Below are 26,981 nucleotides of genomic sequence, written 5' to 3' on the forward strand. Positions count from 1 at the left end.
CACTAAAGACATCAGGAATGAAATCCCTGCAAGATGTGGCACAGAAAACCCTCTCCATGTATGTATCTGTGTGCTTTGCTCCTTGCAGTGGTTTTTTGCACAGAGGTGTCTCAGTGCTTTATCTTCTGATGCAGAAGGGGAAGAAAATGCCAGTCAAAGGCTGCATGACTGCCTGTGGCCACGCTGGGCCTTGCTCAGCTCAAGCTGAATAGCTTGATGTGTTTGGTGCACCGTCCCAATAACAAATCACTTCAAATGGAGACCAATGGAGGAAGGAAGGCAGAAAGTTTTCACTAAAACGTAATATTTCTGTCTGCAAAAGTGGTATCACACTACCAGAAGGTCCTAAATAGCCAAATTTTGCTCACTGATTCTTCAACAGAGACAAATTTCTTGGGGAGGATTTTCAAAGGTACCCATAAAAATCTGACAAATCAAAGCATTAAGTGCCCTTTCCTTCAGAGCTGCCTCTACTTCTCAGCTTCCCACTGCAAATCCACTTTCACAGCATCTACATAGCAGCCACACTGCTTTTCCTGTTGCTGGGGATTAAGGTGCATGTAAATGGTATTGTTCCTGTATGGAAACATTCTCATAGTCGAGTGTTAAAAGAAGCATATTTGGCCTTGCAACTGGTGAGTTTGGTGGGAGGGAATCCAGATACTGCTGCTGTTTAATTTACAGTCCCCCATATGTGTAACATTCCCAGTATAATAGAGGTGAGCGCCATCCAAAACAGATATTTCTCCATCCAGATTATTGTTTTTCTTCTGACCCCAAAACAGAGTTCAGTATGTATTTATTTCCAAGGAAGCGTAGCCCTGTCCTTGCTTTTCCTTGTGGATTTCTGTTCCTGTGACAGGTCACCAAGCTGCTGATCTCTGCCTAGCCCCAGGATGACCACAGTTCTTATGTGGACACTAAAACCTTTTGCTGGGCTGACAAATGCAGGTGTGAAGCTTTGAAAGGACTGGTAGGAGGCAGCCAGCCCATGGTAGGGTCCCTTCCAACCTGACCATTCTGTGCTTCTATGAAAGTCAAGGGAGTCTGAAGGGTGTGGAATGAACCCCAGGGGCTCCTGCCTGCAGGAGTTGAAGGTTCAGGTTCATACCTCAAACACTTGTATTACCTCTGTTGGTTACAACAAAAGCAGCTGTTTGCTGTTTTGCACCACTGGCCGTTGGCACATTTTGCACACACTGGTTTAGCTGCTGGAAAATTTGTCCACACGGAGATTTTTCTGTTAACCTTAGACAAGGGTTTATTTCATCGTGTTTTGTTATCAAAATCCCCATCCCCTGTCTGCCGTTTGGGCAAAACAAACCCCTAGCTGTGTTGTTTACAAAGCTTTCATTGGAACTTGTTAAAGAAGCTGAGGGCTGGGGGTAGCAGGTTTTGCTCTCACATCAGCAACAAAAGTGCCATTATTTCCCTGCGAGCAGCATCGAGCCCTCCTGATGACTGGGGGATTTCAGGCAGCTCTGATGCTTGTGGGCAAGGTCGTGTTCTTTGCCTTTTGCAAAAAGCCCCGCTCCCCACAGAGAGCAATTGGAATATTTGTCTCTTTAAGTGAATCTGAGAGGCTGGCTGTGCGCTGCGGCTGCGGGGCTGCTCCGTGCCTCCAGTACATCAGCATGCAGGAACTGAGAGCATGTCCTTGAAGGGATGCTCGGTGTCCTTGCTCAATCTGAAGGAATAACCAGGGGAAACATAGGAGCCCAAACAGTGAGTGGTGTGTGAATACGGCATCGCATTTGGCATGCAAACGCTGCTATACCAGTGGCACGCTGCTTCCCTGCCAGGCTGACCAGATTGCTGTTGTTGTTTTTGCAGGGGACTGAATGAAACCCTCATGACCGCTCCGCACTCGTTCCTTAATAGCACACCCTGGTCACGTCTCCGTGCGAGCACATTGCGCTGGGATTGCTGAGCAGAAGCAGCAAGGAGCTGATGGCGATGCATTTCCAGCACGGGCTGCCAGAGCCCTCTGTTTGCCATTGGCTGCGGTTTTCTGGTTTATTTGCAGCTTCCCCCATCTGGAATATGAAAATTGGATTGGAATAGGTAATTGCTAGCAGCGGGTTTTTGAGAGAGGCTTGGTGGGAGCAGAATGCTTCTCGTACAGCACTGCCTGCACTGAAAAAGCTCTGATTTTAGATGTTAGCCACGTCTGAATCTCTGGGAAACTTTGCCGTGGGAGCACTGCGCACAATCCTGGACCTTACAGCCAAAGAGGCACGGAGGGGGCACACAATGGGATGCCCTGTCCTTGGGTTGCTCCAAGAGCAGACACCCAAAGCTCCCCTTGGCTGCCCCGCAAAACAAGCATGAAGGTGACCATGGACTGAATCATACCCAGTGGAGATCAAGCAGCTGTTAAGGATGGGATACACAGACCCCTCGTCAGGCAGGGATTTGCTGGGAAACAGGACTTTGTTCTTCATCTTCATCTGCGCCTTCGCTGTGGTCACCCTGCTGCAGCAGATCCTCTACGGGAGGAACTATCTCAAAAGGTAAGGGGTGAGACTGAGTGGAAAAGTTGTATCTCCAGCCAGTTCCGCTGGTCCAAACCACCTCCAGGCACTGCGCTGGCAGTACTAACCTCTTGTCAGTCTGGGAGAGTGCATCCGGCATCTGCAGTGTCTGATTATTAACAACAGAGAGCACGAGGCATTTTGTACTGACTTGTGTTGTTGGCGTATATTGACTTATGCTTTTAGGATATCTTTACTTCGGTGTTCCTTAATTCTCAGCTGTTACTAAAGACTGTGCCTTACTTAAGCTGTAATTGTGCCTTCAGAATTTTTATTTCTATCAGACCCTGCCATCCAGGCTTTTCACTCCACGTAAGTTGAAGCTGAAATGCTTTCAGAGGTTGAATTAAGGTTATTGCTTAAACTTTAGTGTTGTTAGAAACAAACACGCCAATGCCATTCCTAAAATCAGCATAGCAATGCTGGTGTTCCAAACAGCAGAGAAAGCACTTGTTTTTTTCCCTGCTTGTGAATTTGCTGCTGAAGCTGCTGTGTTGTGGAGCACGTCAGCCTTTGATCTGAAACAGTGCTGCTCGTGTTACAGCAAAACCAGTGGGGATCTCCGAGTGCTTAACCTCGACCCATGCAGAGTTTATTTTGCTTAAATCTAGTTTGAAGAGTTATGGCTTATATGGTTTTATAACAGAGAATGTTTGTTCTTGTGGGCTCTGAGGTAAGTAGGCAGCTGCTGGGGAATTTTTTATGGGAATTGAGCTGTAAGTTGCCAAAAGAGATCAGTGGTTTGGTTCCTGATTTGCAGTGCCAAGAGCAATCAAAATACTGACAAATCAGCAAACATTTCTCGCCAAGGGGGGAAATAGCGAGTGTGGTGTTAATGTGTATGGACAGAGGTGTTGTGGGTTAGCTATGAGCAGTTCGTGTGCCCTGCTGATGGTGAGGGGTGATGGTTTGGGCAGCTGGCTTACAGAAAGGTGTGACTGGTTTGGAAGGAAAGCAGCAAGGAGGAGCGGAGTTGCAGAAAGCACAGCAGATAAATGTGCATGTTTACCTTGGAGAAAATTGAGGGGAGATATGACAACCCAGCGTTTGGAAAGATGAAGGTAACGCATTTCTGTGACAGCTCATGGGGTGACACGAAGTCGCATGCTTTAATTACAACATAAAATATTTGTTTCACCGTAAGGGAAAACTACTAAAGCATAAAGCTGCCTACCTAAGGAGGTATAAAATCTCCATCCTTGAGGGCTGCAGGAACCCATCAGATAGACCAGGATGCTCTTGGTGCCACAAGGATAACCTGATGCCCAGGTGAGGTCTCATCTTGCCTTACTTCTCCAATTCGTGTTATAGGCCTTGCCGCCAGTGACTGTCTGCAAGAGGAGTAGAGTGTTGACAAGTAGATCTAAGTAGAGATGGAAGTGAGAAATGGCCAAGTGAAAATGAAGCAATGAGAAGATAAAAACTGAAGACTTTCTTTTGGGGTCAGTCTGTGTCCTAGCACATGCCCTGGGAGCCTCAGCCAGCAGGGAATGCAAAATGAGTGATGTTCAATTCCCAGACTTGCTAGGAAAAGACTTGGTTTCGAGCAGTGCCATCCAAGGAGCTCAGGCAAGGAACTGTGCATTCGTTTTGTCACTTTGACTGCAAAACACTGCTGGTTTTGTTTCTTTTTAATCCAGCTTATAACGAGTTGTTGCTTTTCCTTCTTTTTCTCACACAAAAAGTCTGCAGGCAGGTTTCTCCCTCACTCAATGGGAACAAGCACGCAGAATCCTTTCTGTTGGGCAGTGCTAGTTCTGTTGGCTGCAGAAATAACAACTCGAAATGTGTCAGTCTCAGGCTGCCAGTTATTAATGACAGAGAAAGTCATTTACATCTCAGCCTACGTCCTTACCATAACATCACCATGAAGGTACTTTGCTTTTTCTTTCCCTGAGGTGCATTACAGTAACTGGTGTTGGGTTTCTTGCCAGTGGCTGTAGCTTGTGCTCAGCCTCCTCTTTCACAAACCCCTGCTAGGAGCTGTGATGCTCCTTGGGCGCGTTATATCTCGCACCTTCAGGGCTGTGGTGGTTTTGGAGAGCATCCTTGCAGAGAACTGAGATATTTATAGCCTCAGATCCGCTTGCCAGGCTGGAGCCTGGGGATGCTGCCTAAACCCAAAGCCATTTACACACTGGGATCCAACATGCTGTTTGGTTTATGACAGCCTTTGCTTGATATCATCCCAACCTCTGCAACAGTAACAGCCCTCTGGGCCTCTTCCCAAGGCAGCAGGAAGAAATTCTGTCGTGTATTTAGGCAAAGCTGAAAATTGCCCTGAAATACTCTTCCAGTAAATGTGCAATGCTTTTAAGCCTAAATATAACACAGAGCTGGCTTGTTCCTCTGCAAGGCGATGGTGGAAATGGCTAATGGCCAGCGAGACTGAAACCAAGCAGCTAAAACAGGCATCTTGGACAGAATGTTGGGGCTGCATCAGCTCCATCAAATGATGGCTGGATTTGATGGTCTTAGACCAACCTTAATGATTCTGTGATTCTATTACTAGGGACGGATCCCTGTAAGTGTTGTGGACAAAATGGTGTTTGTTGGGAGTGAACAAACACACTGTTGGGAGCCAGGTGTAAAAATGAGCTGTATGGCTGTCAGCTCTGCAATGCGTTGTGCCCTAAAAAAGTAGGGGATTGGCTGGTTGCATTGCCATCATCACTCCTCAAGCTTCCATGGACACTGGTGGCCCTCCATCCACCCATGGCCGTGCTCCCAAGCCCATGGGGACAGCAGGGCTGCAGACAAGATCAGATCTCCAGGAGAGGAGCTCCACTCAGAGAAATTCAAGAAGGGATCCAGACCTGGTGGAGTCCTCTCTTTCCCAGGTTTCCAGGTTTCCGCATGTTTTTCATTTACCATGTAAATGTTCATTTCCTTTGGCTGCTGCTTTGTGATGCAGAATCCTGCCCACCTTTCTTTTTTTTTTACTCTTTTTCCTTTTTCCCATCTTTTAGCAGTGCCTCATCCCCATAGCAGCCAAAGTCTGAATGAGAGTTAAGCTCCACGAGTTCGGCAAGCTGTGGTCTCTGATGCTCCTTATCCTGAGTAAAAAGGATGATGAAATAAGATATAATTAAGGGACTTTAATACGGATCTCTGGGGTAATTATTTTTATTTTAGGATTAATGGGATGATTAAAAGCCCACTGCATTGATCTGTTAAAGTAGGTTAAATGCTGTGGACTTCTGCTTAAAGCCAGGGCTGCTGCTTGCTGTTGTAGTATTAACTTATCTCTCCAGTACTCAGCTTTTGGCTGAATTTTCCTTTGAATCAGATGCTCAGCTGAAGGCTGGCCTTTTTTTGTGAGCCCTTGTTTGGCCAGCAGGGAATAACCCCGGATTACATCCCGAAACTGCCCCTACTGCTGAAATGGTCCCTGTTCTCCTCTTCCAACCTGTAGCATGGGATAAATCAATAGAAAAATACCAGAATATTACTTCACTAGATATCTGTGTTCTATTAACCAAGTTTTCACTAAATATTGGTTTTCTGACTTCTGCACAGAGTGGGAGCCTGCAGAAGAAGTGAATCTACCCATTTAAAAACATTTTTGAGCAATGTGAGAGCACTTTTGCCTAGATGCTGAGTACTTTAAGCAGTGATTACTGTAGAGCCTGTCATGTATGAAAACACGAAGAATCACTCAGCAAGGAAGAGCAAACCTTCCCGTGCAGCAGAATGCATTGTTTGAAAGCTTTTTGTCTTTTCAATGAGATAAAAACGAAACTAATCTATATGTGCCTGCGTACCTTATAATTAATACCAGACTCTCATAGCTTTATGCCACCATTTTGGTACTTTTGAAGTAGCTTCTGTTCAGCCTTAGCAAATGAGCTCCCAGATGTATTTACCCCTTTATTTACCCTCTTAAGAAAGATAACGTGCACAGCATGAGCAAATGAAGGACAGTGAATACACGTGGACTGCACCTTAAAGGAGCCATGTGGTTTGCAGAGTTCTGTAAGGCAACGTCAGATCTCCCTTACATCAGGGCTAAATTTCTTTCCATTTAAATATTTCTCCCAGGAGACAAGCTGAAGGTCACCCCATGATTCATTTATCTAATGCACATTTATCTAATTATCTCTGTGCCTCCACTGTTTCTAACCAGAAGTATTATCCCAGTGGAATGACACATGACCCATGAATTGTCTCGATGAATCCTTGTTAGGTTTGTGGGGCAGCTCTTGGTTGTGTTGGTTTTCTTCAGAGGGGAAGAGTGCTTCAGACTCTCTCAGATGAGGAAGTCTTGGAGCTATATAGACAAATATGTGTATGTGTGGAAAACACACACAGGATCTGTCTGTCCTCTGAAGATGACTGGATGTAGCCTAGCAGGTCAGAAAAACTAAGACTTCTCAAGAGCATTTCAAGGTGTGATGGGGACCACGGAGCTGGCATCCACATCTTGGGAAGCTGGCATCCCCCTCTTACCACCGAGTGGCTAAGGTTTTAGTACCAGAGCACGGAGGCACATTGCTTTCTCTCTCAGATTCACTGGAAGAGATCTCTAATGCAGAAATTAGGCAGGGATTTAATCCCTGCTCCCTGCAGACTTGCTTTGTTGCTGGCCTCGTTGTGTTGCACCTTCAAGTGGTTAGAAAAGCGAGTCCCTCAATTGCTAGACCTCGTCAGTTCCTCAGATTACAGTAATTTAAAGCAACAGGAGTCAGTTATTCCAATGTTTTGCATGTTCAAATTGCATAATCCCCAGTGTGTTACACCGTGTTCCTTCCTGAGCTCAGCACATGAGTGCTGTGAGGCACTGCATTGACACACAGATGCTTGCCCCTTTCCCAGTGACCACTGGATGATCCCTGCTCCCCACAAAGTAAATGCACAAATTGCTTTGCGTAACGTTTGAATTGTGTTGGGAGCTCTGCAGAAGCTTTGTGCCCTGGAGAGGTGGATTGCAGCTGAAAAGTGGGCCTCACAATCCTATCAGCAGTGGCATCCTGGCAGCTGCTCACCTCTGTGGCCACTGCTAAAGATGTCATGGCCACTTGGTCTTTAGTTTTTGACCTGGTCGTGTCTTCTGATTGTTCTTACGCTTGCTGAATTATGCTCAGACGAAATTGCTGCTCAAAGCTTAGTCTTTTTCTTACTTCCACTGTGCGTCATTCTTACCCTTGATTGCTTTTTCATTTTATTCCTTGTTTTTTTAATTCAAGTGTACTCATTGCTCAGCAGTCCGTGCCTCCCTCAGGCAAATTGTTGACTTAACCTCTCATTTCCTTGAGGTATTTTTTGCTCTCCGTTGCTTGCATCCATTCTGAACCCCCGTCAGCCCTGCAAGTAGTCACTGTCCTTGCATGTCCTCTTCAGCTAGTTAGATTTATGCTTTAGTTCTTGTGATGAAAACCTAATGCATCGTTAGTATTTTTTTAGCAGTTCCTGTAAGAAAAATGCAGCCAGAGCTCAGCCAGATGAAAACTTTAGCCAGTCAACAGCAAGGAGGGCTTGCACAAATGGAAAGTGGGGGAGTCCTCATCCGTGGAGTTGTTCAGTAAACTTGGAGAAGTGGCAGCTGGGTATGGTGGGGGTGGGTTAGGGTTGATCTTGGGGTTATTGGAAGTCTTTTCCAATGTTTGTGACTCTGTGATATGGTAGGATGTGAGTCCCGCCACTTGGACACACAGGAGGAGTATTGCCTACTAGTGAGGCTGGCACACAGTACAAACACTGACTTTAACAGTCATGTTGCTTGTCATGTTCCACCTATATCTTCAGTACAATTGGGCTCCGGGGGTATGTTTACATTGGAGAATATAGCACTATGTAGGAACACTTGACCTGGTACTAAATATATTAGCCTCGGAAACATGAGATGCATAGTAATCAGCTCAGTCAGATCGCTTGTGCCGTGGTGAGATTTCTCCTGGTTCCCATGCTGTGTCAGGTATCTTTGCACAGAGCTCTCACCTCCAACATCATAATTTGTTGCCATCTTCCAGTATTTGGGATTTCATGTTGCATTCTGAGCTTGGGACTTGATCAGTCTTTTCTCTTGATCAATTCACTGCGTCACTGTCAACTCATTCTGTGATGGGTATTGTGCTTCCCCTAATAATGACAAATAGCATTTTAATTATGAACAAAGCACTTTTTTTCTATTACTCCTTAGATATTTATCTTCCAGACATAGAAAAAAAGAATGTTTATCTTTCTTGGGAACTAATTTTAAATCAGACTTTTGAGAAGTCGCATGTGAATATCTGATGTGAAATTTATCCGAAAAGTGATATGTTCTATATGAAACAAAACCTTTTTTTTCCTGTATAATAGTGGTTATAATCCAGAAGCTTCCCACCTATGTTTCCAATTTTGCTCTTTGTGCTAGTCAAAATATACTCCTCCGCCACTCTATTACTAGTATTTCCATCCAACTTGTAAAGCCAAGCTTGTCCTTCACATTGCACAGTATGGGACAATGTGTGATGTAACCAGGTAGATATGGGATCACAGGGTCTGCACTATTTCACATTATTCATATTATTCCATATTTCTGCTAATGCAGTGAGAAGAAATACGAGTATTTTTTCCTGGTTTTACTGGAGAAATAGGCAACTCTCTAAGCTTGACTAGTCGGATTCAAATCTACTTTCACTGAATGCAGATGCGAGTTTTAATAAACCACTGAAATAAGTCTTGCCACCATCTAATGTAATTGTCTTCAGTGACCAAATCTAGGTCTGATTCATTTCAGTGACTGTTTTCAATCGCTCTAATCTGCAGGTCATTTGTGCATACCGCTGGTTTTGTTTTATTTTCCGTCCACCCTGTGGACATTGTGAGTCACATTTTCCCTATTTTGCAGGAAAGAAGGGGCTGGATCTCAACGTGATTAACCATCTGACTCTGCTGTACCCCTCTGACATCCCTGTTAATAGTCTGGGGGGATCACTTTCCATTTTCAAAGAGAGCAGCACGATCATTTAACGCTACAGTCTTCAATTCCTCCTCTCAAGGGCACAAGGATTATGAGACGGGGAAACCATTGCTCTGCTCTCCAAACATCTGCTGTGCAGAAGCTGTTTCTTGTTTGGATGATGGCGGTGGGTTTGTGCTTTGCTCCCTGCTGCTTCCACAGCTGGTCTTGACAGCCCTTCACAATTACCGCTGCTCCGTTAATTTTCCTGCTCCTTTTCACCCTCTCCCTCTGTTCTTACATTACAGCAGCATATATTTGACCACATACTGATTCAGCACTTGCAGTTAGCACTTAGTTAGGATCAAAGTGTTGCTTCGACATTTACCTGAAATTCAAGGTCTGTGTTGCTAAGATGTCTGACTTGAATTTGTTTATCACAGGGTCTAGGGTGCTCATTCTCACATATACTAGGGGCATGTCCTGTAATTAATGGTGTCCATCCACCAGCACTCAGTCTGGCCACTGCAGAACTTCCTTCTTTATCTACCTGTTGAAGTGCAGCTAGTTATGAGAGTGAATTTAGCTACATCATATGCTAACAGAATATACTGCTGGAGCAGCCCATCACTCTGATCTGCCTTCTCGGTCTGTTTGCAGATTTGGACAGTCAGAGTTTATGAGCCCTTAAAATTCACAAACAAGAGGATCAGAAAGTAATGCACTTTCAAAATCGCAATCTCCTCCAGGCTGATTGATTGAACTCAATGGTAAAACTCACAGTAATCTTGTTAGGGAAAGAATTAATTCAGGTCAGTGTTATTAAATGTCTCATCCCGCTCAGTCCTAATACTCCAAGTCATTGCTTGTGGAAGCTTTTCTTACTGGAAGGAATAGGTTTATCATCACCCCAGAAAATGCTGTACTTTACCTTAATCTCAGGCTTGCAGTGAGACACAGCCCTGTAAGCTGTGGTTTATGTATAGGTAAGTTCATACGGTGTCAAGCTCTATAGAACCTGTTTGTTAGAGAAGAGCACTGTGTAGTCCATTGCTCTAGTCTTGCTCAAGGTCAGACACTTGGCTTGCTCCTGACCCCAGTCTCAGCTCACCACCTCGGGTTGCGTCCTTACCATCTAGAGGAAGAAACATCGTACCCAGACCCTCTGCCCTCATGGGATATTTCTGTACTTCGGTTAGATCCCATTCTACCATTTCAAAGCTAAGTATTTTAAGCTGCTCTTCACAAGACATATCTGCCATTCCTCAGTGTTAGTCTTCCTGATCTCCTGCTGGATCTTACCCAAAATGCATGCGTCCTCCTGTAAACTTTGAGCCTCAGCTGCAGGACGCAGTGTTTCCAAAACATCCTGATGAGAGGAGGGACTGGAGAGTGATTTTACCATTTACTTTGCTTTAGGGGCAGACCCCCACCTATTTTTAAGGGCTTACAGTTAGATATCTTTTTCAAGGACGTTTACATTGAAAGAAAAGCACTTTTCCAACGGAGTCATAAATGTCATAATGTGTTAGACTGTAGTGCATGGGAGAGCATCACGAGTGTCATTTCAACAAGCCTGAAGTGAAGGTGTCTTAGTAAAAGTGAGAATTTTCTCATGGATTTTCTTCTTTTTTTTTTTTCACACCATCTTCTCTGTAGAAATCATCTCCTTTGGCAACCTCAGCTGATTAAAACTAAGCGCAGTGTCAGAGGCGTAGGACTCCCTGACGAGCAATAGTGCTGCATTACCTGTTGGCATTATGGTATAGCCCACACGCCCTCGGATGTGCTTTTACAAGTGGAGGGATAGTTCAGGATGCCATCTCTTTCTTCAGTTCAGAACACTCCCTGCCTCCTTCAGAATTCCTTTTTTAATGCCTCTTGACTGTCTGTATCTTTCACTGCTGCTAACTACTGACAGTCAGACTGGAGGATGGATGTGAGCTGAGAGTCTTTGTGACTACCCGTGGACCAAGGAGCCCAGCGGGGTCCTGGATGCCCTTTCTTTTGGGCAAAGCAGGCTGGCAGATTGCTTCCTGCATAGCCCTGCCAGGAAGTTAACTTGCAGTATTGGCAGCACCAAATGTTCACATTGCAGCTGCCAGCCCTCTGAAATCATGAAATTGGGTTAAAATGGAGAAGATTATAAATAACGATTTGCTGACTTCTGAGCTATGGGAGGGCTGTGACTTGTGTTGTCAGGATCACAGAATAGGTTGTTCACAGAGTCACAGAACCTCAGAGTTGGGAGGAATCTTAAAGCCCATCCAGTTCCAACTCCAGCTGAAATCTAAGGAATGCAGGCATTCTGGGATTTGAGTTTGGAAAACGGGGAGTTGTGATGGTTGTGATGGTTTGCATTTGCTTCAAACACATCATCTTCCCAAAAGGGCAGAAGCAACAATATGGTGTGACGACTATTGCAAACAACGCTGAGTCCTCTGGTGGCATGGCACCAGAGGGATCCAACACCAGGAGGGACCCAACACCCACCACAATCAACAGCTACAGCAGATGTGAAACTGAAGTTTGGAGGGTTTATTTCTTTGACTCTGGAAGTCTTCCACATCAGTCTGCAGCTTTTTGTATGGTGGGGCTGAATTTTCCACTGTGCTTCATGCACCCACGTGTTGTTTGGAGCTCTGGCCCTCCAGTTTGCTTGGTTGGGGGTGACTGGTGTTTTTTTTTTCAGACAATGGCTTGTAGAGTTTATTGGAAGTGAAAATTAATGGTCTGCACTACTACGATAATGAATTGTGGCTCTCGGTATCTTTTTACTGTTTTTGATGATGTTTGTGTCATAGCCACATTTCTGTCTTAAGAACGAGGACGTGAGAACTTGTGCTGATAGAGTTAACCTAATGAATGGTATCAAACACCAACTGCCTCATTTTCTTGCTAGAGGGCTGCAGTTTAGCTGGCAGAATGGAGAGGAATTGGCCAATTGGACCGGCACCTTTAATTTCACGGATGACGGAGCAGTGAAGAGTGGCAGTGACACAGGCACCAGGTACTGGCACCGGAGGGGATGACTGCATCTCTTGCTCTGTGTATGAACAAGAAGTGTGAGCACAGGCTATGTGAACAGATTTACAGTTTGATTTGTCTGCTTGATGCTGTTCACACATCACAGAAGATGCTGGGGGTGCTTTGCTGGCCATTTAGAATATGCCATTAGCACCCTTTTGATTTGCAGGATGGTGACATTTGTGTCCTCGCTTCTCCTTTTCCCCATTTCTCCACCATGGCCATTAGTCAGTATACAGGGAAGTGTGGGCAAGTGTACTTGGTTGGGAAGTGGAGTGTCCCAGCAACAACAGAAAATCAGGCCCATGGCTTTACTCTATAGTAACTAGAATGCTCATTCTAAGAAACACAGTTTAACTTGAAATCCTTCCAGTGCTTCATAGTGGAAACATGGTCTGTCAAGGCAAGACCAGAATATTTCCTTTATATTTACTATTCCGAAGATGATTTAAGAAGTGCTGATGCACTGTTGGCTGTTCCACTTCATTCATTTACAGTAGGATTCTTCAGACTGACATGTATATAAAGGCCATGAAAGGCCGTGTGCGTAGGTAAGACACTGCAGTTGTCAAAGGGAGCTCTATGGCTATCACTGTCTGCAGGTGTGGGGCTGATATGTGGGATGTGTTCCTACAGTATCAGTCATAGGAAAAGGCTCTTTCCTCCCAGTTCCTATGGACTTGAAGAAAGTTAAGTAACCTGAATCTTGTGTAGCATTGAGTTGAATAAATAGCAGGGAAACTTTCAAAACACTAAGTTAAAGAAAAAAAAACACCTAGAAGAAGCTTGCATTAAGTAACTACAGAAATAAAACCCTTCCTGCCTAAATTAGGTATTGTGTGTGAAATACCATCGCAGTATATTTTGGTAACCACTCACCACTGCAGCTGTGCAGCTGATAGCATTTCAACAGCCAGTGGAAGTACCGCGACTGAGCTGCCAAAAATCACCCACCTCACCAAACCACAGCAATGCTGCAGCTCCTGCACGGCTCTTTCGTGTCAGACCCAGAGAAAAATGGTTAATTCTTTCTGTATTTATGTATGGATCCATCTGCCTGCCTCTATTTTTGTTGCATTTTTAGTGAGTGCATCTACAGTCTGTAGGTTCAGAGTCTTTGATCAAGCCACATAAAAGAATACTGAGTGTGGCACAAAGACAGATATCTTCCTGAAGATGGAATGGAATGAATATAGATTTCCTCCTCCAGGTGCAACTTGGCAGAGACAATTGAACCATCAGTGCATGTGGGATGGAGAACCAAAACCCTTGACTGCAGAATACACGTGCTATTGGATGAACAACAGTGCCATTCTCAATCTGTTTAGCCCCTTCAGCTGGGAGGAGGTTCAGGAGAATGTTTCTTTTTAATATGAACAGGATCTAATTGCACGGGTTAGGTATGAATTTCCCTGTTCATTGCAGGGGAGTTGGACCGGGTGGCCTTTAAAGGTCTCTTCCAAATCAAACGGTTCTATGATTCTATGAAGGTAATATCAATAGAAATAAGCAAATTTCAAAAGTCAGTATATTGTTAATAAGTGTGGAGATGAAAGATGGGATTCCAGGTTCGGGGTGGGTCTGGCTGTGACATGCATTGCCATCCATAAAGGCATTACAGACATTACCTGTTTGTCTACTGTCTGAGAGTGAAGCATACAGAAAAGTAAAACAGAGCTGTGAGGATATGGAGGTGAGGCTGCATGGTGAAGAACTGCAGGCTTGTGTCATCGGCTGTTTGCTGTTTACCTTTGATCACCTTTCTTACTGAGTTACCACCAGACATCTCCTGAGAGGCCTAGTATAACACCCAGCATCAAACTGTTGGTGTCATCTGAAAGAAAGCCTTCATCTAATGAATAATTCTTTCTATCAGAAAGAAAACTTGCAGAATCAATTTTCCCAGCCTGATTTTACTTGTATGTATTTATGGATCTCCAGAGAGATGTCTAAAGAGTACAAAACTAATTACGTGTCAGCATGCTCACAGTAAATACCTCTCATTGCATGGCTCTGCACTTCACTGTGTGTTATTCCCTCTTTGCAGACAGTAGTTATCAAAATAGATATTACTTTCATTGGCTTCTGTCATTCACGTATTTCATGCATATAGGTACATGTTTATTCAGACTTGCCTGGTATTGACCCATGTGTGTTTTGTAACAACTCTTTCAGTGATGTGATTTAATGTATAGTGCTGAGACACTAATAACTCATTACTCATTCTGTAAGGGATTTATTAGATGCAAATAAAGAGATGCAAAGCAGAAGGCACACTGAGCAAATAACTTCATTAGAATTTCAAGACAGACAGACTTTGTAAGAGTATGGGCTATGTCAAAACCAGTGAGTAGTGGAGACAGATTGCTCAAGAAGGGTCAAATAGCGCAGAAGTGAAGAACACCACGCTGTCTGATTTGAAGAGCAGTTTGATTCAGACATTAACTGCTGTATGAAGTTAAGTGTAGCTTGCAATTGGAATTCCAAAATGAGCCCTACTTCAGTTGCAGGCAGCTCTACTGCCCCATAGTAACCAGGCGGACCAACGAGGCTTTTCATCCCAGGGCATTTAGACACTTCCTTGAGCTACATGGAACCATTCCCAGGAGATAAAAAATGATGCCATGAATTTGGGTCGTTGTGTGATGCAGAGAGTGTGAATCCTTTTGTGTTAGCTGTGGGTAGATTTCCCATAGTTATGTGTTTGCTGTATAAGCATTGACTTGTGTTTTGTTATGCCTCCCAGGTGGCCCTGTGGCTAACAGCATTGGTGGCTAGTTTCAATCAAAGTGATAGGAATGGGGTTGATTAAAACAGCCTAACAGCAGTTTGTTAAAAAATTGGAGACTTCAGAAGTGGCATCGATAAAAGAGAGCTCACTGGCCTATCCCACTGCTGCTTTCAGGTGCTGACCTTGTTTTGATATGGTGATAAAGAAAGAAAAGAAACAATGAAGTTTCCTCCAAAATGCCAATTAGATATACTCTCTTGTACTGAAAGTGACCCATTACGCAGCTGCTTCACCCACAGCTGTTGCAGAAGAGCTGAACTGGATAAGTCACACAGAAATAGTAATGGAGGTAAAGTCTGGCAGGGTTAGGTCCCTCACTCACAGTAAGTTCTCTGTTGTAGTCAACACTTACTTTGCTCTGTGTGGATTTTCCCAGAGCCCCTGTAGCTGTAGTGCTCTCCACCTGATCCAGAGTTTAGCTAAAATGGTTTGAGGATCTGTGCTAGCCTTGCTGAATGGATGGAAGCCCCCATATGCTTTTAGAGTTCTGCTCTGTCCAACTTGTAAGTTCTCAAATGGGCAAGGTGAGTCTGGGCTTGAGTTAGATACAGATCTGCCCATACTGATCAGTGCAGACACTGCAGAATGAACGTTTCTCTTAATAAGTGTTCAATAGAATCCTACAGGGCTTCATATATTTGCTCTCGTTTCTTAGTCTCTGGACAACATGTATTTTTGGAAAGATCTTTGTTTTTCCTGCAAGGACAGGTGGAAACCTTCACACATTGCTCTGCTCTCTTGCAGCCTCACCATGAGCAGTGCAGAACCATCCCTGCAGGAAAGAGCAAAATGGGAAGGAGGTTTTTGTGAGAGAAAATGGTCTTGTTTAAAACATACCCAACAGGGACATTCAATTAAATCCCGTTAAAGAACATGATTTGATCCCAGAAGAATTGTTTTGTAGCATCATTCGCGTTTTCAACCTGAGTTTCAAACCATGAATTTGACACTCCCAGTAACTGCTGGAAACCAGGAGAGGTGAGGTACTGGGAGAAGTGGCTTGCAGGACAACCGTGTGCTTTTCTGAGCTGTGGACTGGAGGAATCATAGAATTATAGAATGGCCTGGGTTGAGAAGGACCACAGTGATCATCTGGTTTTAACCCCCTGCTATGTGCAGAGTCGCCAGCCACCAGTCCAGGCTGCCAAGAGCCACATCCAGCCTGGCCTTGAATGCCTGCAGGGATGGGGCATCCACAACCTCCTTCAGCAACCTGTTCCAGTGCGTCACCACCTTCTATGTGAAAAACAGTGTGCAGTGAGGCACCACGTCAAAGACTTTGCAGAAGTTGAAATAGATGACGTCAGTCACCCTTTCCCCATCCACCAAAGCCATCACTCCATCATAGAAGGACACCAGATTGGTCAGGCACAGTCTTCCCTTGGTGAAGCCATGCTGGATTTCTTAAATCACCTCTTTGTCTCATATATGCTTTAACCTTGCTTTTAGGAGGATCTGCTCCATGATCTTCCCAGGCACAGAGGTGAGGCTCACCGACCTGTAGTTGTACCGTTATAACTTGCAAATGTGTTGCTGCTTCATGAGTTTTCTTTTCATCTGATCTGCAATAAAGACTGAATGTCCAGGTAGATAACTGAGTAAGAAAGAGAGCCCAGGGGCTTTGGTGGGAGACATGCCAATGACTTCCATCCTCCTTCTGGGGGCTGAAGAATTCTTTTCCCAGGTCAATCTCTAGTTATGCAACACTTCAATTTCATTGTTTCCTCTGCAGAACTCATAAAAATGTGTTTGTTGCCTTGAAAAGTAAATAAGAATACTTCAGAAATGTCACATTTATAAAAGATTGTTGGGCTGCTGCATTTCTTTCACTGTCCCTGGGAGCGTTCAAGAAACATGTAGCTGTGGTACTGAGGGACTTGATTTAGTGGAGCAATGCTGGCGGTATGTGGACTACATCATCTTGGAGGTCTTTTCCAACCTTGGTGACTCTGTGATTCTGCAATCCTTGGCAGTAATCAGTATACTTCCTCATCAAGAATTTTTGGTGTTCTACTCTTGGCTTTTCTCAGCATGGGGTCCTTCCTCTTGGTCTCAAGGATTCTGTCCTGGAGATGTTTTTTGGGCATGCTCTCTTCCAGCAGTTGCCCTGGGCAGTGTGAGCACTCAGCACTCTTCTTAAGAAGAGGTCAGTGTTTGGGTCCCTCAAGATCTTGCTGCTAACCAGAAACATGAACCGCTAAAATAACAAGGTTTTCTTACTTCTCCGTTTCCTCTTGAACATCTCAAAGGGTTTCATATTGGGAAATGAACAGAAATTCAGGTCAAACACGATCTTCGATTTATTCTTCAAATGTCACCACACCAGAATATTACATTACCAATGATGGTTGAAATAGAGTTCTCACAGGAATATAGTACTTTTTTTAATTGAAAATTCAGAGGACACATTGTAGTTACAGAGTTTTGAATTTGAGGTTTTTGAAGGATTCATTAGAATAGCTTCATTTAGCTTCTGTTGCAATACTCCTTCCCCAGGTCATCCAGTTGTACTTCATCATACTCCTAACTGCAGTATGGTTATGTGCTGTTCTTAGGTTTTGGGTTTTAGCACAGACTTGTAATGATGGAGTGAAAGAGACAGAGAGCTTGGCTTAAACCCTAAATAGTTTTTTGTAATTTCAGTATGGTCTCATAGAATTCAGTGGCCAGCCTAAACTTTCTCTGGCCCCTATAACTGAGTTCTTGCCACTGTCTCTTCTTTCTCCTTTTCTACAGACTGATGGTTGAAGTGGAGGAAATGTGAACAAAAAAGTCAATATTTCTGTCAGATTTTAATTAGGATTAAAATTGTCAGATCTGATGTGTCTGAACATCCAAATTCTGTTGTTCTCAAAACCATCTCAGATGTTTTGAGAAGAAAATCCCAACTCCCCTTCTCCTCTGAATATATTGATTAAGTAAAACCCGAGGAGAAGCTCAGTTGCGTTGAGCTATGCAACAGTCAACACAAAGTGAAACCTCCAGCACTTTGCTAAGAATTCAAGGAACTGTTTATTTTTAATTCTCATAGTATTCAGGCAAAAGATGGGAATAGTGTACCATGAGGGATCGACACTTTTCACTTGACCTTCACTGCCATCTGTCATGTGCTACCCATTGGAAAATGCATCTGGCCCTTGGTGGTGCCTACTGGAGAGATGAACTGATCTGACATCGTAGGTGGTTATCACCTAAGCAGATTGTATTGGATGCTGTTTGAAAAACTATCCATTTAGTTTGAGTTAGCTAAATGGAGACTGCTGAGTACTCTCTCTCTTAAACATCTCAAAAGAGCATTTGAATCTCTAGAGGGCTGGGCATGGGTTCTATGATCAGCAATGATATCTGTGTTTTGCTGGGAGTAATAATTGCCTTTGAGCCAGATGTAGGCTCACATTGGTTAGAGATCACAGATGTCAACTTAAAGCACTGAATACTACTTAAAACACAACTTCTGTTGACATGTGAGATAAGTAACCTAGCCTAAGGCTTATCAATAGTCTTTGTTTCTGTTCTTCTTCAGGTATTTCGAGTTTTACGAAGGGCCGTTGGAATACAACTCCACCAAATGCCTGGAATTGCGACAGGACATCATTGCAGTGAAGGTTTTGTCTATGTAAGTGTGGATGTTTGCTAACAAGGTTGCTTTCCAGACAGGATGAAAATGGTAACTTACGATAGAGTTGTCAAGGATGTAAGGTGCAGGGGATCCTACCAGTAGGGATCTCAGGCCTGGGGCCTCCAGTACTGGAGGGATGTGGAGCAATTAGAACAGGTCCAGAGGAGGCCACTAAGATGAGCAGAGGGCTGGAACACCTCTTCTATGAGGAAAAGGTTGAGGGAGCTGGTCTTGTTTAGCTTGGAGAAGAGAAGGCTGTGGGGAGACCTCATTGTGGCCTTCCAGTACTTGAAGGGATGATATAAACAGGAGGGGGAATGGCTGTTTACAAGGGGGGACAGTGATAAGACAAGGGGGAATGGTTTTAAACTGAGACAGGGGAGGTTTAGGTTGCATTTTAGGAGGAAGTTTTTCACACAGAGGGTGGTGATGCACTGGAACAGGTTGCTGAAGGAGGTTGTGGATGCCCCATCCCTGCAGGCATTCAAGGCCAGGCTGGATGTGGCTCTGTGCAGCCTGGTCTGCTGGTTGGCGACCCTGCCCATAGCAGGGGGTTGAAACCAGATGATCACTGTGGTCCTTTTCAACCCAGGCCATTCTATGATACTATCAGTAGAGATCTCACCAGTGTTTCCTGAGCTTCTCTTACAGTGTGAATAGTGACATTTGAATGTTGTTTGATGTCCATTTGAAAAAAAAAATAATAATAATAAAATTGAGGCTTTTAAGTACACTGAGGCATTTTAGTCAGGCCTGGTATCATAATTTGGATTTAAACACAGTGTTTGCAGTACTATTTGTATGATAATCCAGTTTGTTCACTGCATATAAGCGAAGAACAGAGAGACTAACTAATGGAAGTGTGTCTAGCCTCACACTCCATCGTTGACAGTGGTTAGCAGTGAAGGCTAAGGTAAAAAAGTTAGCCCTACCAGATAACAAATTCTGGCATAGTGGCTCTGAGTGGTGTCTGGCAGTCGGAGAGGGCAGTGGACCTTCCTGTTCATTTGTTTAGATCTTTTTTGAGCCCATTTGTCCTTTTGACTGCACTAATTTCTTTCAGCAGTGAGTTTCAGTAGTAACACCCAGTAAAAAATTATGGAAATATATGTTCTGAGAGATAATAATAATAATAATATTTTCAAAATCTATATTCTGCTGCATTTTGTCTCCTCTGGTCCCACATATATACCAGGAAACTAATGAGCTGACTGGGACATACCCATAGAGGCAGATAGATGGAGTCAGTCAAAACATACAGGTTGCCCGTGGGGCTGATGGCACAAAGTAAAGTGGGATATTTTTTCATTGACCTTCCGCATTTTCAGCTGACAGTGACTTTAGGTGCTCACATTATGCCTAGTCCCTTACTATATCTAAAATCATGCTGTATTCACCTTATCTACAAGGTTTATTAATTCCATGAACTGATAGTCTCAGCTGAAAATGCAGCTGTACGAGTGCAGGGCTTTAAGCTCTGGATTCCTGCTTCAGGTCTGTATGAATTTTCAGCATCTCTCCCTCACTGACTCCGTGCTCAAAAGAATGTAGGTTATGTCCTTGTCTTCTGCATTTGGTACTGGATGAAGGATACAAGGGTAGCAACTTTGCACTGCCTGCTGACATGCAGTGCTTAAAAATAAATGGAAGGGGTGAGAATGTGATACTTCTGCCAATGTTCTGCTGAAGATGGTGAGCTTTGAACCACTTCTCTGCATACTTATCAGATGGCACAGAGACTTCTTCTTTTCATCTTTTCCAGTGGTACACAAAAGATGGTAGGCTCCTGCTCAGTGGGATCAAGTCAGCCTTACTCTCTGATAGGCGTTTGACACTGAGCTCTTTCGTTAGTGCTCAGTTCTTCTGATATGTTTCTTTCTTCTATACTCCGTTTCCTAAGTTAGTCCACGTGGCAATGGAAGATTTCCAAGTTAATATGCTCTGGGGGGCTACAGAAAGTACAATATGACCTAATTCCTTCCTGTAGCTTCCACAGCCTGGGAAATCCTAAGTGCTGCTCACTTTAAATATATAATTATCTTAAAAGCCTTTGCTTTATTAGAACATTCAAAGCCCTCAAACCTTCAGAGAACTCATTAAAGCCTATCAGCCTTGAAGAATTCTAAGACATCTGATGTGCTCCACCAGTACCTGTATGTACAAGGCTTAGTGTTGCTGTCTCCAAGGAGGAAAAAATAATTTAAAAGATGAGTTTTGCAGTGAATAGACTGACTTGTTTGCCCTGCTGAAGGAGGCAAATCCCATCTCATAAAGTGAATTCTGTTTTTCTTTCTTTTTATCTTTTAGGGTGAAACAAACTGAATTATTTGACAGGTGGAAGAGCCTACAGATGTGCAAATGGGAGATGAATGTCACAGAAGCCAACATATTCAAGTAAGAATGCTCCACAGGGATGGGGCTGTGCAAGATTTACTTTAGTCTGAGTTTAGCTTCCAATGGAGATGCCAGACATTCAGTATGGATTGCAGGAGAAGCATTGTAACACTGTAACTTCTGGAGAACCTTCCTTTTGAACAAATGTGGACATTTTATATACTTCAGAAACGTATAAAAGGTTTATCAGGAAGGGTGAAAGAGAGCTCTTCAGGCATATGGGATATCTTTCCAACTAAGACAGGGAATTTGGTGTGGAAAAGATGTTTCCAGGTATGATTTGAGCAGAAATGGCCTAGAACAAAGAAGTAAAAGCTATGTGTAATGCATCAGATTAACTCTCTGTTAATGTAACATGGTGACACTATGAATTTGGCTTGCGAAACACTAGACCTAGATTTTTTGCGGTGTATTAGGTACTGCAAGACCTTGTTTCTCATTTATTATCTTTAATGGCTTCTCAGCCATTGCTTCTCAACTATCTTCAAATGCTACTTCTGGTCTTTGGAGACCTCTGCAGTTTGTTTATGTCATCCTTCTTTGCCTGTCTTCATGTGACCTTCTCTTTGCTGAAGGCCCTCCATGGTCCTTTCAAGTCACCGTTTGTGAAACTGATCTCGTGAAGGCAATAGTAGAATGGATCCCCAAAATACTTGAGTGTTGTGTATTCATACATTCAAAGGACATGTTTGGATGTGTCTAGAGAAAACATATTATTTAGCTCTAGAGGGGAGGGTTTAGATTAGACGTCAGAGGGAAGTTCTTTATGGAGAGACTGGTGAGGTGCTGGAACAGCTGCCCAGAGAGGCTGTGGATGCCCCATCCCTTGAGGTGTTCAAGGCCAGGTTGGATGGGGCCCTGGGCAGCCTGGGCTGCTATTAAATGTGGAGGCTGGTGGCCCTGCCTGTGGCTGGGAATTGAAACTTGATGATCCCTGGGGTCCCTGTTAACCAAAGCCGTTCTATGATTCTATGGTTTCAAAGCAGAATATAAACTGGTTAATTCTGTAAGTCACTGGTGTGATTCAAAGCTGTTATTTAGGATAAGGACCTACAAATTTATCCCAAATTCTCTTTCATGATTACAGGAAAAACCTGATATGAATTAATGAGAGAACGTGAGAAGGCATGTGCTGAGTTAGTCACTAACATCTTTTAAAATAACTAATTGTTAGTCACAGACTTCTAGCACTTTTTTTCTGATGTGAGCCCCACAAATGTGTTTCTAATGTATATCTTTTTCTATAAAATATCTGATGGGCAGTGATCAAAGCCCATTATGACCAAGAAAAGAGCTAGGCACAACTGGAGCCTTTTACATTACAGATTCCTTCGAGATATGTAGCAGTTCAGAAGGAGAAAGCGTGAATATCTAAAGAAAACAATTTCTTGATGGTCATTCTCCATCAGCTGTCAGACGTTTACCTTAGGGAATGTGCCTCTAGAAAACTAGTAGGTTGCTGGAGTAGAGAACATCTACTCTATCTACATTCATCCTCCTCCTGGACTGTCACAAGTCCATGGGACCAGATGGACTCCATCCTAGGGCGCTGATGGAGCTGGTGGGGTGACTGCTGAGCCACTCTCTGCCATCTACCAGCGTTCCTAGTTATCTGGAGAGGTCCCAGAAGATTGGAGTCTTGCCGGTGTGGTTCTCATCAAGGTTGATGTAGTCTACCTAGACTTCAGCAAAGCCTTTGGCATGGTCTCTCGCAGTATTCTCCTGGGGAAACTGGCTGCCCGTGGCCTGGATGGGTATGATGAGGAGGGGTTTGGCCTCTCCTCTCAGGAAACAAACAGGACCTGAGGAAACAGCCGCACGTTGTACCGGAGGAGGTTTAGATTAGACATAAGGAAAATCTTTTTCTCTCAGAGAGCGGTCAGGCACTGGAATGGCTGCCCTTGGAGGTGGTGGAGTCACCATCCTTGTTGGTGTTCAAGAGGCGTCTGGATGAGGAGCTACGAGATGTGGTTTAGTGCTTGTGGCAGCACTGCTAATGGGAGGACAGTTGGACTGGATGATCTTGTAGATCCTTTCCAACCTTGTGATTCTATGTGATTCTATGTGATCTCTTCCAGTTCTTTAATGCAGAACTAAAGAAGAGCATTCTCATATCTCAAATATCACAGTTCAGTATGACTACCTGCATTTAATTAGATAATGATTTCATTGTTTGGAATTACTCATTGATTCATACAGTCTCAGTTGCTGCCTTGTTCCAATTGTTGTATGATATCATTCTGCTTCAGGCAAGTATATAACAGTAACTGGACATCACTGAAATGTTTGAGTTATTCCATATTTCCTTTCCAATTCCTGTAATAAAACCCACAGAGCAGAGTGACTTTGTCTTTCAGCTCCTAATGAGGTCACATATCCTAGAGACAAGGTACCTAATGTGGCCATTTGGCCTTGACTTCACATTTATGTGTTGACCATGACATGTATTTTTTGTTAGAAGGACAAGATGTGTTGACTGAAACAAACTGGCTCTGGAGTGAGGTTAAGTCATAGCTTTCAGTTCTTCCAGGAAAAGGAGAAAAGCATTAGGGAATGGACCCTTATTTGGAGAACTACTTTTCCTATTTACATTTCATATTAAACTTGAGTTTTCTTCCAGAACACGAATCCAATTTTTGAGATTTCGAAGCCGTGTTTGTTTACTTTGGAATATCTGCTCTTTTGTACCAGTGACAATGTTGGACATTTGTTTGAGATTCATCCCCGCATGAAGACTTTAACCCCTGTATTTCCTGCCCAGTGATGAGTGAATAATTTGCAAAGGATGGTAGCTCAGAAAGGGACTAATTAATGAGGATGGTTTCCATGGGATATAGTTGGCATAAGCCCAGCTTGGGGATGTAGAGAAGATCAGGGTTTGCTTGTGGATTTCTCTGAACCTGTAATTTTCTAAAGGAGAATCCAGCAAACCATGATTTTATCCCCCATATTGTTAAAAAGAAGTGTTTTTTTTTCACTCAAAATGCCTTGTTAGCAGTAATAGTAACCGCAAATCCTAAAACACGCTATCAGCTCCTAGATGTCATTTCTCTCTTTTTCATGCTACAGATCTACATTGTCGAGGTGTTGCAATGCTCCTGCCTTCTTGTTCACCACTCAGAAGAACACTCCCTTGGGAACTAAGCTGAAGTACGAAGTGGATACCAGTGGGATCTTCCACATCAACCAAGAAATCTTCAAGATGTTTCCAAAGGTGCCTCTGTCCATCTACAAAACTAACTTCATTCTGCTTGCTTAATTACATAATATGCTGAGGACACATTTAGAATCATGGGATCGTTTGAGTTGGAAGGGGTCCTTCAAGGCCATCAGGTCCAACTCCATGCAGTGCACAGGGACACCCACAGCTCCATCAGGTGCTCCAAGCCCTGCCTAAGGTAGGGCAGTGAACAGTATGGAAAAATCGTGGAGATAAATCACCTCGAAATGTTATGCCATTATCACATCTCTCTGTAGTTTTCAGCATGAAATTACTGATAAAATATGTGTGTACAAAAAAGAGCACTCTTGTGCTTACCTAAATTTGTCTGTACATATTTGTTGGGTGTAGTACCATAATGGCTCTGTTCTTCTTTCTGAGATGGGGCTGTCACTCATTCTGGCTTCTGCAGCAGCAGTGGTACAAAAGCTAATGATTATTAATTAATGCTGTTGGTACAGTTAGTGGTAGCAAACACTAAAATTTGGGCTCAGTTCTGACAAATATCTGCAATGTGCTGGTTTAGAGAGACCTCCTGGGCTTCACCATCTGCTCTGGGATCTGCAGATTTCTCCAAAGGACATAAGCATCTTGCGTGCTGTAGGCTTATGGTTCATGCTCCCGTGTGTAAATCAGAAGGGAAAGTGAGTTACTAAAATGACTTCTTCCGTTATTAAGTCTGAGCAAAGAGAGTTCTGCGTATTTCATTCTGAGTTAGTTTCTCACAGCACCTCCAATTTGCACAGATGACGTTTCCGTCTGTTTTTGTGCGCCATGGGAATACGGTCAGCTTCCTACGATGAGGGCGTTTGCATCAAGATGCAGCTGCACCCAAAAATAAAATAAAATAAAAAACAGAGGAACAAAAGAGAAAAAGGGGGAAAATAATAATAATAATAATTATTATAATATATATATATATATATATAAAAAGTCTACTTCTGCTTCAGGAGATTAACCTGCTTTCTCTGATGTTGCAGGATATGCCATACCACCGCTCCCAGTTCAAGAAATGTGCGGTGGTTGGGAATGGGGGGATCCTGAAGAACAGCAGATGTGGCCGAGAGATCGACAGTGCAGACTTTGTGTTTCGGTACAGGCTTTGTGTCCTTGTTCCTTTGTGTTCTGTTTTACTGGTTTTACTGTTTTACGTGAAGGACCTGCAGAGCTATTCCCTCTCAAGTGGAAACTCTGGACTGACCAAGTCAAATCTGCTTCTTGCAACACATGGGGGTATTTTAAAGAGAAACTTCCCTGTATAATATTTGTTTTAAACTTAAGATTCAAGGTGTTATTTCTCTCTACCTCCATGTAGACAGTAACTGACTTACTGGCAGCATTTGATGTCCTTGTTCATCTTGCCCCATTAGCCAAGTTGTAGATTTATCCTTGCGTGAACATTTGCACAGGCACAATGTCTCATGTATTTTCATCATCCTTAATATGAAGGAGGGTTACTTTTATTATTCTTAAGCACATCTAATCCCTCTCTGCGTCCTGCTAAGCTGTCTGTCTGGGTCGTGGCACATGACAGCTAGTTCACGGATCCGTGACCTGCTTTATAGAAAAGAAAATCATTTGACTTCTTTTGGCCCATTTTCTGACTGTGGGTACATTTTTGTAAGCTTAAAATAAGTGTTATTAAATCAGTGACTTTCTCCAGCTTCATACCATCAAAAGTTAGTCTAGGTGCAAGTCGTGGCATTCTAAACTTGACATCAAATGAAGAATGATGATGTACGGGTCCTAGATCCTACATTTATCCATTGTCCTAATTTTAATCAGTGAAAGAATTTAGGTTTCACATAATTTCCTTCAGTTTAAAGGGCTGTTGTACAGTGCACACACTAAAGATGTACAGCTGGTTCCTTTCCTCTGTGTTGTATTGCAGCGTGGTTGAAATGAAGGCACATGTTCTGCCTAAAGGTGACAAACTATTGAGTGGAAGTGGAAATGTGAGCAGCAAATGTCATCCCGTGTGCATAAGAACTTTCAGTGTAGGTCCCTTCCTAACCTCTTTTCTGGATCACACACACATAAAAAGAACAGAGCAGTGCACAATGTAGGAATTGGAACTGGATTGCTTTTGGTGTTTGGAATCTGTTAGAGATTTGAGTAGAAATGAAATGTGAATAAGTACAACACTACTTATGCGAAAAAACACCAACTGGTTTGCCATCTTCAAAACACCTGTGACCAGAATTACACATAAAGCCACGTTAAGGAGCTAAGCTGCTGACATCATTGACTTTAAAATAAAACTGTGTTTTTGGGCAAGTGTGAACTGATCGTTCTGTCAACAGCTCACGAGAGTGCTGGGAATCACCATCGTTGTCACTAACAAAATGTCATAAACTGCCTGTGGAGCATTGCTGCCGTTCCACAGAACCTCCGAGACACCTGGGAAAGTCATTATATTGTCAAGGTCAGCGGGATGCAACCAATATTTTTCTGTAGAGCAGATTTTGCCAGCAGTGAGCTACAGCGCAAAATGCACACGCAGCAGTTGCATT

The 26,981-nt window shown here is 43.4% G+C and overlaps 1 protein-coding gene across 8 annotated transcripts in view; it reads left to right on the top strand.

The window, feature by feature from the left end:
• The window catches only part of ST8SIA5 (ST8 alpha-N-acetyl-neuraminide alpha-2,8-sialyltransferase 5), a 54,456-nt gene that overhangs the window by 19,244 nt on the left and 8,231 nt on the right, over window positions 1–26,981 (top strand). For 2 of the 8 annotated variants that reach the window (XM_072359360.1, XM_072359359.1), the window contains exons 2-7: window positions 1,834–2,513; window positions 12,320–12,427; window positions 18,759–18,851; window positions 21,162–21,248; window positions 24,318–24,462; window positions 25,449–25,561. In XM_072359360.1, the coding sequence (XP_072215461.1) occupies window positions 2,383–2,513; window positions 12,320–12,427; window positions 18,759–18,851; window positions 21,162–21,248; window positions 24,318–24,462; window positions 25,449–25,561 (677 nt within the window). In that variant the 5' untranslated portion in view covers window positions 1,834–2,382. Of the gene's footprint in view, window positions 1–1,587; window positions 2,514–12,319; window positions 12,428–18,758; window positions 18,852–21,161; window positions 21,249–24,317; window positions 24,463–25,448; window positions 25,562–26,981 lie in introns of those variants that run through there. The other 6 variants (XM_072359357.1, XM_072359358.1, XM_072359362.1 and 3 more) reach the window with 6 other exon arrangements.

The sequence above is a fragment of the Excalfactoria chinensis genome, chromosome Z (assembly GCF_039878825.1).
Source record: "Excalfactoria chinensis isolate bCotChi1 chromosome Z, bCotChi1.hap2, whole genome shotgun sequence".
In the NCBI taxonomy this organism is placed as follows: Eukaryota; Metazoa; Chordata; class Aves; order Galliformes; family Phasianidae; genus Excalfactoria; species Excalfactoria chinensis.